Here is a 12,913-nt window from a genome sequence, read left to right as displayed (position 1 = left end):
ATTTAATACCCGCATGTTTAGTACTTCGAGCAAGTCTCTAGTTATTGCGGTTATAGTTTTTCTCCAGTCAAATTTAAAGGTTAAACACATCTAGTGTATCTTCATCCATTGCGGGCCTCCTTTAGTACACCTTTTTTTTCCATTTCGGTTTTACTTTTGTTTACGTTTTCTTTGACAGTGTTGGTCAAAAATCTTTGATAATTATTTGGTATTTACAATCGATTGGTTTGTTTTTTTTTATGTTTAACGCAAATTGCAGTTCCACTTTGGTCTACTATATTGACCAATATATATTCGTGGAGAAAATCAGAGTATCCGGCGAGTGCAATCTAAGTTGGGCAGGACAAATGCCAAACCTATTCAATTACGATCCGACTATATTGCAACCTGAAACAAATTGGTTTGGAATCACAACAACAATTATGAGAGTATAAAGATCATTGTAGATGCACCACTTAAAACAGTCGACAATCGAGGCCCCTAAGTATATGAAATAGAACAACCAATGTTTAGTGTAGGATTCCATAATTTTATATTCGTAGGTTAAGTACTTCGAACTTGTTTTCAGTCTTGCAACTTCAGCTTGTATCCAGTCATACCCAACAGTTAGGTACTTCGAGCTTGTCTTCAGTCAGTGCAAGCTTTTTTAGTACGGTAATAATTGTACTTGTATTTTAAAATGTTTGTTTCTGTCGTTTTTCTGAGACGGAGGTTTTTTGAATGGCATACAATGTATCCTTTTGATTTGTGTTTCATCTGTTATACATGTTATAGTATAATGAAATAAATGTTTAAGTCGAAGTCTATGATTGTACATGTTATATGTTATAGAATCGATTCAGAGCTTGATGTCGAGTACATGAACTTGTTGGAAACTATATGTTGTAGATTATATGCTGCCTTTTAAATTTACTACTTTTCCATTACATTCATCGTTGGAAAGATATGACATTGATATTTACTTCAAATAACATTTCGCTCCAATGCAAGATAAAAACAAATATAGCATAAAATTGAAACAAACAAAATATAGTATCATAGATGGACTTATATAAAAATCATTTATTAGAAATAATATAACAATTGTAAGGACACATATCTCTAATTTTCAATTTTATATTTCGAAATAAAAATTGTGTCACATAAAGATAAAGTGGACATACACATAATGCTGACTGACATCAGATGTTACGATAATTATTGATTTTGATCAATTCTTTACGTTCTGCAATAGAGAGACAATGTGGCTGAACCCGCATTTCTCTGCAATGTCTACAGGAGAGCGTCCAGATGTACCACATACTTTAACATTTGCACCTTTTTGGAGCAATATCTTAACTATTTCAATGTCATCATTGAAACATGCTTTATGGAGAGGAGTTTCACCATCAACGTCGGTTGAATTAACATTGGCCTTTTTCTCAAGCAATGACTTAATAACGTCTTTATGATTGTTCTTACAAGCCACATGAAGAGCAGTTACTCCGTCTTTATCAGCAAGATTTACGTCAGCCTTACGATTCAGTATCATTTTGGCTATATCATTGTTTCCGTTTGCACAACTGAAGAAAAGCCCCGTCCATCCCTGTTCGTTTTGTTTGTCGTATTTGACATTGGCCTCTAAAAGAATTTCTATAACATTGCGATGTCCGTTTTTACAAGCTTCATGCAAGGGTCTCATCTTATCCTTTGTTTTTGCATTTACCGAAGCTTTGTTGTTAATTAGCAGTTTTACGATATGTGCATTTCCGTTTCTACATGCTAAATGAAGACTTGTATCTCCACATTGCTCTTGTGCGTCTACTTTTGAACCTTTTTTTAATAAAATAGTCATGATGTCAATACTATTGTTCTCACATGCAGCATGCAAAGGGGTAGAACCGTTTGATGAGCTTTTGTTTATATTTGCCTTATTTTGAATAAGAAGTTGAACAATGTCTTTATAATTTCCAGTACATCCATAATAAACAGGAGTCCTATCTAGTTTGTCCAATGCATTAATATTAGCTCCGGTCTTTAATAAGAACGACGTTGTGTCATACTGTCCTTTTAAGCATGTCAAATGTAACGGTGTTAATCCACATTTATCTTGTATGTTTACAGAAGCGCGATGTTCCACCAGTATTTTTATTAGTTCGTTAGAACCATTTAGACAGGCTATGTGCAGGACACTTTTGTGTTCCTTCGTCACATACTTTTCGTTTATCTGAACAAAGTCTTCCTTAAAACTGACCAAGTAATTAACGACGGAAATAGAATTATTTTCACATGCATAGAAAAACGGTGACAATTGGGCATTGTTTAAAATGTGAACGTTCCGACCGATTTCAACAAGCAATTTTACAATATCTAGATGACCTTTCATGGATGCTAAATGCAAAGGTGTGTTTCCCTTTGAATCTGTCTTATTAATCATACCTGTGTCTAACTTCATAAAATAAGAAACAAATTCATCATAACCTAACGACGATACAACATGGAGAACAGTCAAACCGTCTGCATTCGTTTTCCAAATTTTCCCATTTCCATTGCTTTCCAAATACTCTAAAAATTTATGTCTGAACATTGGAAAGGCGCTTTGAGTATTTTGAAAAACATTCATAAACTGGCCTTCGCAAAGGTCCCTTGCAAGGCGGGAAAAATAGGCCTCTTCATGTTCTGGTGTAATTTGAATAACAGGAATAATCTGTTCATACTTAACACATGCCAATCCTATTTGCTTCTTAATCACATCGCTTTTACTGAACTTTAGTACTGAGTTTATACATGTTTTTGCAATGCAATAAAGAACTATAGCTTGCATAGTTTCATGAATAAATTCGAAACAGTCGTTATCTACCTTTACGAAAGTATCCGTCAAAGCCTCGAGTTGACTGACAATAAGTCTTTTTGATGGAAGTATTTGAGATCCAGATTCCAGGAACAAGCTGTTTATCAATTCTTCGTTTTCAATGTTAACATGAGATACATGTTTAGTAATTTTTTGTTTGATAGCGAGCACAGCTAAAGAGATATAACGAACTGGTGATTTTATTTTGTATTTATCTATTTCTTCTTCGATGAATTGAATGGGTAACGTAAAAAAGTTTTCTACTGTACCAACCTCTTTTGATGAAAAGATCGAACATAACGAGGGCAGAAAAGAATACATAATTAGTATTTCGTCAGTAATGGCTTTTAGGTCACTTTTTTCGAGATATGCCTCACATATAGTCCGTTTTTCCGATATAGTTAATCTTAACTCATCTGTATGTAAATCGCATACGAAACCTGGTAACCCAAAGCGGTCAAATAGGTCAGGATGCCAAATGGACTTTCTACAAGTAAGTATTACTTTGGCTTGATCGTTGGTACTTAAAATCCTTTGAATTAATGGACCTTCTTTTTCCCATGCAACTGCTTCAGTCTCATCTAATGCATATTTTCCGATGAAATCATCAATGATGAACACCTGGTTTGTATCTGGTTTATAATATTGAGTTATATATGATGGATACCGTGCCGGCACAATTGTATAACCATATTCGTGCTTTAATCGTAATGCTACATGATAAGCACATGCTGATTTACCCATCCCTGTTGGTCCTTTAGTGACAACTAGTTTTTCTGTGTGGATTCTCTGATATGCGTATTGCGCGCCTTTTGTTACTACAAATTTAGCAAGTTCATTGGACCAATGTTTCAGTGTTTCCTTTTGCAGTTCTGTGAAGTAAAAGTTTAAAACAAAACGTCTTTAAGGGAGTAACATAAACATATGTAAATCTTGTATCTTTTGCATAACAACATACACAAAAAGCTTTATTGGAAAAACAAAGATTTTCATTTGGTTAAAATCACTGATACTTATTTGTATGTAAGTATGTTGTTAGTATGTAAAGTGAAACTGTAGATTTTAGTATTTGCAGCGTATGCAATATGATAAAGTCATTGGTTTCTGTAGCTTCATATGGTAAAACTTATGCAAATAAACTCATCATATATACCCAGGACTAAATTTTTGTATATACGCCAGACGCGTGTTTCGTCTACAAAAGACTCATCAGTGACGCCCAAATCCAAAAAAAGTTAAAAAGGCCAGATAAAGTACGAAGTTGAGGAGCATTGAGGACCAAATTCCTAAACGTTTTGCAAAATCCAGCTTTGGAATTTAATGCATCAAATCACACTTATACGCTGTCGGAAACATATATACATTATCCTTTTCATATACTGTTTATATCAATAAATGAATCTCTATTTTCTTTATAATATTTCTTAACAAGCATGTGCAAACATGTTTTACCTAGTTCATGGTTTGGCACTTTTCCTATGTCATCTTCTAGTTTGGATATTTTCCACTTTAATTTCTGTTTTTCAGAGTCAAAATTCGATTCTTGAATAGTCACCAGAGAAGCAATCTTTTCGTCAACCTCTACAAAATAAAATAAACATAAAAGGGTTTATTTTAATTTTAATAATTGGAACTTATTGATATGCCCATCGATATCTAATATGTCGCTAAGTTCCAAACGACAAAACCCTTTTTATTGTATTTATTTCCAACTTAATGTAGAGGTTATTCTACTGTTTAAATAAGTGTCCTGTGTCGCTAACCTGCATCTTCAAAAATATCCATGTGTTGGTATATTATTTAACACGACAAGACAATTACTCTATCAAGAGTTAACTAGCAATTTCATTCAAGTTGACATATTTGTAGATCTTGTTCTGCTGATATTTTCTCTTTTCAATGTTTCGATCTACATTAGTGTCTTATTATTTTTTCAAAGATAAAAGGCAGGCATTCACAAAAAAGGTAAACACATTAATAGAGAGATATACTTCCAACAAAGAGTCGACCAACAATTGCCTCCATAAAGCATGTTACTACTATTTGAGAGTTGTCAGCACATTTTTCAGGGTATTTCGAATAGAGTTATACAGTCATTCCTTTAATTGAGTTCTTTACACCATTTGAGAAGAGTAAATCACGAAAAAACGCTGTTGACGTCACGGTCACATAACTACTATGTATAAGAGCTCATATGCATAAAAAACACCTTACAGCAAGTTAGATCTAGAAGACAAGTATTACAACTAGAATTTAATCATTTACGAATTGTGAAATTCATAAAGATACAAGGGGGATAATCTAGCAAGCCAAAAAACGTTTGTTGTCCAAAATAATACTTGTCAATGGCGCTCCAATAGTAAGAATTAGAAAACAAAAACAGTAACGCAGTTGCGGATCATTGAAATCAATAGTTATAAAATAATTTGTCCCAAATCTACTCGAATTTTTATCTGGTGATCGTAAATGATTACTGTTTCTTTATATTTTTTTTATCCCTAAATGAACAGACCATTAACGGAAATTTTTCGCATCAATGACTTATTGTTTCATAGGTATATACAATTTACTGAATTCAAGTACCAATTATTTCTCTAAGTACTAAGCAATGATACTCTTTCTTGGTATAATACCCCAAAACTGCGATATATTTTCATGGTTTTAGCATCTTGTATGATAGCAAAGCACAAAGCTTCCAATTATTATCTCAAAACGTACATGAAGTATGCTGCATTGCTATTATTTGGATTGTTGTGCTATTTTGACAAAAATACACACCTGTGTGTTTGCGTTTCATTCTGCAGAAACATTCTTTTATGATAGGCAATACCGCAAATATAACTGCAAAAAAAGAAGTGCTTTTTATTATGAACAAAACGAATCAATAATACTATTTTTTACTACGACAATATCAAAATTATTCATAAATTAAAAAGGTCAAACATACAGTGGGTAACTAGAGGAATAAATTACAAAAAAAAAATAAAGCGTAAGATTCATATTTAAACTATCATTCACAAAAACAAAAAACGTCAACAACTGTCCACATGAACACATAAGTTAGACGAGGGAAAGAAGCTATGAATAAATTAAATACAAACTGTATGTTTTTTTCTCAATCAATACGTTATAAAACCCCATTAATACATTACATATATCAGTGACTGATTAGTTTACTATATATATCTTGGGAGATGAAGTTTGTTCGCTAGATGCGCGTTTCGATTACAGCAAACATATTGAAGCTTGTATAAATAAATTGGGAATGTGTTCATCGACACAAATGATGCCCCCGTTTGCAAATTATATCAAGTTATAAAAAGATATCACTAAATAAGGTACAATTGACGTTACCCAAATTGTTATTTGATCTAAATTTGGTAGTAAAAAGTATTGTGTAAAAGGTCCATAACAATTTCAGTTATTGTTCCATTTGTAAAGGGATATAACTCTAGAACAGTAAAAGGGATATAACCAACATTTACACGTGATTTGTATTGTGTGGTAATTATTATATTATTAGTGTGTATAAGTTTCATAACACTTGGTTGAGGCAAAATTAAATTCGAAAACAGAAACAAAAAATCACCTTAGCTGTATTTGGCAAAACTATTAGGAATTGTGGTTCTCAATACTTTATAACTTCGTACTTTATGTGGACTTTTTAATAATGTTTTATTCGACCATCACTGATGAGTCCTGTGGAGACAAAACGCGCGTCTGGCGAAAATATAAAATTTAAATTCTGGTATCTATGATGACTTTATCCGAAATAACTGAATTATACTTACTTGGTACGGGTAACATAAGCATAAAAAATACCAACACTGCAACACGTGCAGCCTTTCTGTCAACTAAAAAGAAATAATTATGGTTGCAATAAATCCCAATTGTTTTTTTAACATCTCACAACGTATATACAGAAATGTTGATTGTTGAATTATTCTTATTAATAGGCGAAAGTACTTCTTGTGTTTTTTTAATTTCTAAACATTATAATTTCGTCTTGTTTATAGTTGTTTGAATAAAGCTAACACTGCTCAGTTATGATTGGATTTTAGAACATGATGCTGCACATGGTTGACGAGCACATTTGATCACATGACAGTGTGAAGGCGGCTTTATCTGAGAAAAAAGACCAATTTTAAGAAAGCATAAATTATTTTCCATTTATAATAAATGATGTTTATTCAAATTACTAGATGACTAATCAATTGACAATTATTGGGTTATTTATAAATTGGAAGTACTTTATAAGGGTAACTCTTCAACAGTCACAAAAAGATTCGGAGTACATACATCCGAGTTACACACTTAAACCAAGGGAAACACATCAACTATAAGAGGAAAACATAGGAACAACAGGAACACTGAAGTGCAACAAAACAGATGTCAACATACATAGAAACGCACTATTTGATAACATCTGTCATATTCCTGGCTTTACACAGGATATTTTCAGAAAAAAAGGTGGGTAAAACCAGGTTTCATTGATAACCAAACCTCTCAATGTTACAAAATATCGTTAAAATGACAACACTGCGTGGCAGAAATACATCACAGACACTCATCACAGAGAAACGCACAAACAAATATTACGATAGTTGAAGCAGCATGCAAACCACAGAACAACAACGAACATCTTCAATCATCAACAGACCAGCAGTTGTTATTGAACAGGTGTACGAACGAATAATTTCCTTTGATTTTCATGTTAAAAACAAAATTAGTCCTCGAAAAGAAGATTAACTCCTGATTGTGTAACTACATAGATAAACATAAAACATGAAGAAATTTTCAATTGATGCATTTATTTTTAAAATCAGTGTTTTCTAGTACCTGTATCAGTTAGAGTCTTACCGTTGAACCAATAACCAAAGAACATTATAATATACGATTTACATACCTAGTGCATAAGACTCCAACGATGATTTGTCAAACGATTGTCGTGTTTCCGCATCTTTGGGCAACCTGACAAAACAGCATACAAGTTAATAATGTGTACATCATTTAAAAGGTTAAAGGATTATATGACACAATAAGAGATACCCTAATGAAAATTATATAATAATTTATATTTACAGTTACAATTAAAATGCAAAGTCTTCATAATTGGATATAGAAAACTAAATGATCAAAAGTGTCATGAACGGACTAATTTTACACACAAAAAATGTTTATATAATATGCTACATTAATATACATATTGTGTTTATCATAGTAAAATAACATGTGGTGTGAGCTAGGTAAGTTTTTCATTCATAGTTTTTCTAAACAATGGAAAGTAAACAATTGTGTCTTCTATAAACATGATAAAACTACATGCAATGTCGTTACTCCGTATGCAGGCGCTGCTGGAATGTTGCTACATAGAAATGGAAAGTTCACAATTGGGAAGTTGAACCATCTGTTTGTCGGAAAGTTTTGTTTCAACCAGCCCTCCCAAAGACAAGATACGTGTGTCTACGTTCGCCATTCCTTTTAATGAAACAAAGTTATACCGATTTTTTTTAATTTGTCATTTAGTTTGGAAGAGGGAATAATTGTGCATGTTGTGTAAAGGGTAGAAAAGTCAAGTGTTTAATACTATTACAAGCTGAGAGAATCTTAGAAAGTATGTACTCTAAAAGATTTTTGGATTTTTTTAGTATCCGCATCTGATTCACGCATTCTCAAGAGAAGACAGTTTCACAATAACTTTGGAGCCCGGCTTTGATTGCTGATAAAATAGATGTGTATAATTTAGAAAGAGGTTTCGTGGAGCACTTGGAAGACCAAGCAATATACCGTTGTTTGTAAGGACCCTTATGTAGTTTAGTTATCCAATACAGTGATGGAAGATCCAGTTCTTCATCTTTGATTGAAATTCCAAACGAACATAGAACAGACCTATGATTATCCAGGATTTCCTCTTTGCTAAGTGTCGTGAAGGTATATGTTGAGTTTCCAAGTGAATTGCCAATACCTAATTTATTTATCAAGCAGTTTATGTAATAATATGTACACTCAAAAACGATATTGTTTGGGGCTTTATCTGCGGGAACAACAACATATTTGTCATTATGTGATTCTAACTGTACGTACTCGGTATTGGAGATCCATTTTAGCTCTATGAATTTTAAAGAAAAATCTATCAAAACAGTTTTAATCAGTAATCCTAAAAGTAATATTAATATGAGCTACCATATGGGTCAATTGTATCATGTGTATACAAACATGGCATATAAAAATACATTTACTTGTCATTTGGAAACAAACATTATAAGTGCTTGCGATGCTATGATTAAGGTGTATGCATACTCATACCAAAGTTTAGTAATCGGCCTAGCCACTTTCAGTGTTTTATATGCATATTGTACCTAGTCACCTGTTATTATTATCTTTGGATATGCTACAAGATATACTTACACGACCGTTGATATTGAATCACAGTAAAAGCTCGGTTTCCACTCATTCTCATTAAGACACTCATAATCTAAAAATGTTATGACAAAATTAGTTAATATTTGACATGTTTGATACACTTTAATTTACGAAGAACGTGTAAAACAAAACTGAACACGCCGAAATGGGTCACATGCTTAAATCATTTGTGATGAATTCAATGTGCAAATTCTTAAAGAAAACGGTTCCACTATAACTGTCACTATGATTGCTGTTAATGATGCGAAGGTCAGATGTACCCTGCTTAAAGGCAATGTAAGACAGATATGTCCGGTGTCTCTTTGCCACTAAGCATAGTAAATACCTCGTATGCGAAATTTCTTAGATCATCAAACAAGTTACAAAAGCAATAAAATCTTCGCTTCCGGCATTATGCAATTCTACTGTTTGACATGGAACATGACGCTTGATCACTTGTCAACAAGCTGAGTTCAAGACTATATGAACAATGTCTAACGGATATGTAACATTCACAAGGATCTCATATACCAAATATTATTATCATATTACTCATAGTAATTGCAGAATTGCAGTAGCAAACGTATCATTGGTTCAACTCTTAGGAAATAATCATTGTCTCAATAATACCTTACTGAAATAAATAAGTTGAATACACAACAGTATTTTACTTGTTATTGTAGCAAAGACACAAAAATTAACCTACCTAGATTCCCAAACAACACTGGCACTTAAAGTTCAAAATGTATATGATTTATATATACATAAGTATGCTTAAATTTGTTTGAAGAATTGATGACGCCTTTTTTATTTGAACTTTTTTGGATTTAAGTGAGACGTAGTTTCCAAAATTTAACATGTTTTTCCCAACATTGACACCTCCCAACTGTATTGACTACACGTAGTTGACTCTGCGATATATATTTAAAAAGCAGACAGGAATTCTGTGCGTATATACAAATTAATCTGTTTTAAGCAATATCAAATTTCATTTCAAATCTATCAAAGAAAAAGAAATTAACACTAACTTTTCTTCTTATCATTGCAAGCACTTTTAGATTTTAGTAATGTTTATATTTTTTAATTTTAGAAACGTAATTTAACGCATATGTCAGCATTATATGCAAAAGCTGTCAACATGTTTTGAGGAAAATGTACTCTGAAAAGTTTACAGTAAAGTTCCTGTTCTTGCATACCTGGTGATAAAATGTAGTTAGATTGACATAACTTAAGATGACAGGAACAATCTTCCTCAGAAGGTACACAATAACATCGGTGTCTTGGTTTATTAACGAAATCATATCCTCTCGTATAATCACAGCGGCAGGATCTGTCATTTTCCAATGTACCATTACTATAAACGACTTGTCCCTCCCCACTGCAGTAAGATTTCTCATAAACACATCGACTGTTTCCAGAAGGCAGGAATTTGAAAGGCTGGTAGAACTCACTGTTACAATCAGCGCCTTGCAATGTTCCATTAGATGATCCAGCAACTATAAGCTTTTGTCCTATCAAATACAAATACTAGTAACTGGTAAAAGGCAAGTAAAACTAATCATAAAAGTTACCATTGCCAATATTATTGGACGATACTTGTATATGAGAGTTCATTATTATCAAGCATGGTGTATTTTAAAGAATTTTGGAAACATCAAAAATGTCGGTACGACTAAAGAAAAGATTGCATTGATAATTTGATATAGAAGGTTTTTTTTACGAAAAAGTTAATAGTTCATACTTGTACAGTAATGTAACATACATTTCTATATATAATGTGCAAACGAGAAAGCTTACCTGGTGCTTCGAAATCTGACTGTTTTCTACAAAATTCAGTAAAATAATGTTCGTTCCGATTAAACAAACAGAAGTAACTGTCCACCGAGCCACAACGGTATGCTGCTATATGTTTCCAGTGTGACTGAACAGGACAATGAAATCTGAAATCGGACTCGGATGGCTTCCACAATACAATTATCTGGAGAAAAAAAAACATGTTGTATAGTGTTATGTCGGATGCACGAATGGCGTACAGAGCCTTCAGCATCTCATGTTCTTTGATTCATGTTTAGTATGTAAGACATGGTTAAAGAACAAGCCTAAAAAAATAAGCAATGAACAGGTAGATGTTTCAACTTAACAAACAATTAGTAAATCAACTCATCATATATACCAGGATTGATTTTGTTTATTTGCACCAAACGCGTTTCGTCTACTAAAGACTCATCATTGACGCACGAATCAAATGTTACAAAGGCCAAACAATGTACGAATCTAAAGAGCATGGAGGACAACATATCCTAAAAGTTTTGCCAAATACAGCTAAGGTAATATATTCCTGAGGTAGACAAAACAAAATATTAAAAACACGACCGAGTGATCATGTATTTATTAAAACCACACACAACAATTCCGTCAAACGTCAATTGAAATATACTAACAATCATTCCTAGTTGCAACAACAGATTCAATAAATTTGCACAAAGACAAACCTGAGTAGCTATTTTATGTATTTCTTTATCTGGAAGCAAGCCATTTCGTACCTTGACCAGTTCGTACCTCTTCCATGTTGTACCCAAATTTGTCATTTCGTACCCAACATTTACCATTTAGTACCCATGATAATATTCATTTCGTACCCTACGGGCCAAATGCATCTACCATTTCGTACCTCATGGACTTTATACATGTTAGCTATTTCGTATCATATCTAATCTTACATAAAAACTTTGGAAAATAACTTAATTGTGGCTGGCTTATTTGTCGCTAGCTTGAGACCGCTATATGATATAAGACAGGAATATTTTCATCAAAAAAACAAATATAATGGTGAAAAACCTTCCGAACTACAATTTGAATAGTTCATTCTTCGAAAAGTTTCGGAGAGTTTGAGCTGACAAATATATTTTTCGCAGTTCATATAAGAACTTATCAACAATGAACAGTAAAGCATAATTCTATGGCGGACTTCAGATTGAGTTGATCCTTACTATAGTTTCAATAAACCACAATTGTCCTTATCAACCCTAAGAGTAACAACTTACCAAGCAAAGGCTGAATAGATACATGTTGAAGTTTTGTTAAATCATTATGAAAGCTGAAAATAAAAGAATATGATATAAGCCAAGGACATAATTATGTAATCCCTATTTTAACATTTACTGAAAAAAACTCCAAAGATTGTTTGGAGTACATACAATCTTTGACTCTCTGATCTTGCAATAGTATAGTTTGTTCTTATGTTGTATTGTAACACCACTGTCCCATGTTAAAGGGAGTATTTGTCGCTAGCAAACATGTTTAACTGGCCACATTCTTGTTCTGTCTGTTCCAGGTCATACATTTTTCATGTCGAGCCATAATGATCTTAAAGCAGATTATACAGAACTTTTTTTTCACATCGTTGAAGACCGAACCAATTTTCAAATCAAAAAGCTTTAAGCATGACCAAATAAAATAAATGCGGAAAACTGATTATTTGAGTGGTCTGTATAAAATAATCAGACCAGAACCTACCCTAAGAGTAACAACTTACCAAGCAAAGGCTGAATAGATACATGTTGAAGTTTTGTTAAATCATTATGAAAGCTGAAAATAAAAGAATATGATATAAGCCAAGGACATATGTAATCCCTATTTTAACATTTACTAAAAAAAACTCCAAAGATTGTTTGGAGTACA

At 32.7% G+C, this 12,913-nt stretch overlaps 1 protein-coding gene across 1 annotated transcript; it reads right to left on the bottom strand.

Moving 5' to 3' along the window:
• Positions 1-1,109: 1,109 nt before the first annotated feature.
• On the bottom strand, positions 1,110-12,329 carry LOC139485811 (uncharacterized). Its single transcript, XM_071270458.1, has 9 exons — positions 12,277-12,329; positions 11,030-11,210; positions 10,429-10,743; positions 9,239-9,305; positions 7,737-7,801; positions 6,622-6,684; positions 5,609-5,671; positions 4,283-4,411; positions 1,110-3,702 (listed from the first exon to the last, which is right to left on the bottom strand). The coding sequence occupies exons 1-9, from the start codon at positions 12,298-12,300 to the stop codon at positions 1,211-1,213; spliced, it is 3,399 nt and encodes a 1,132-aa protein (XP_071126559.1). The 5' UTR covers positions 12,301-12,329; the 3' UTR covers positions 1,110-1,210.
• Positions 12,330-12,913: the final 584 nt, after the last annotated feature.

Source organism: Mytilus edulis, chromosome 8, assembly GCF_963676685.1.
Source record: "Mytilus edulis chromosome 8, xbMytEdul2.2, whole genome shotgun sequence".
Classification (NCBI taxonomy): domain Eukaryota; kingdom Metazoa; phylum Mollusca; class Bivalvia; order Mytilida; family Mytilidae; genus Mytilus; species Mytilus edulis.
The sequence above is the reverse complement of the archived record's forward strand: the minus strand, read 5'-3'. Positions and strand labels throughout refer to the sequence as shown.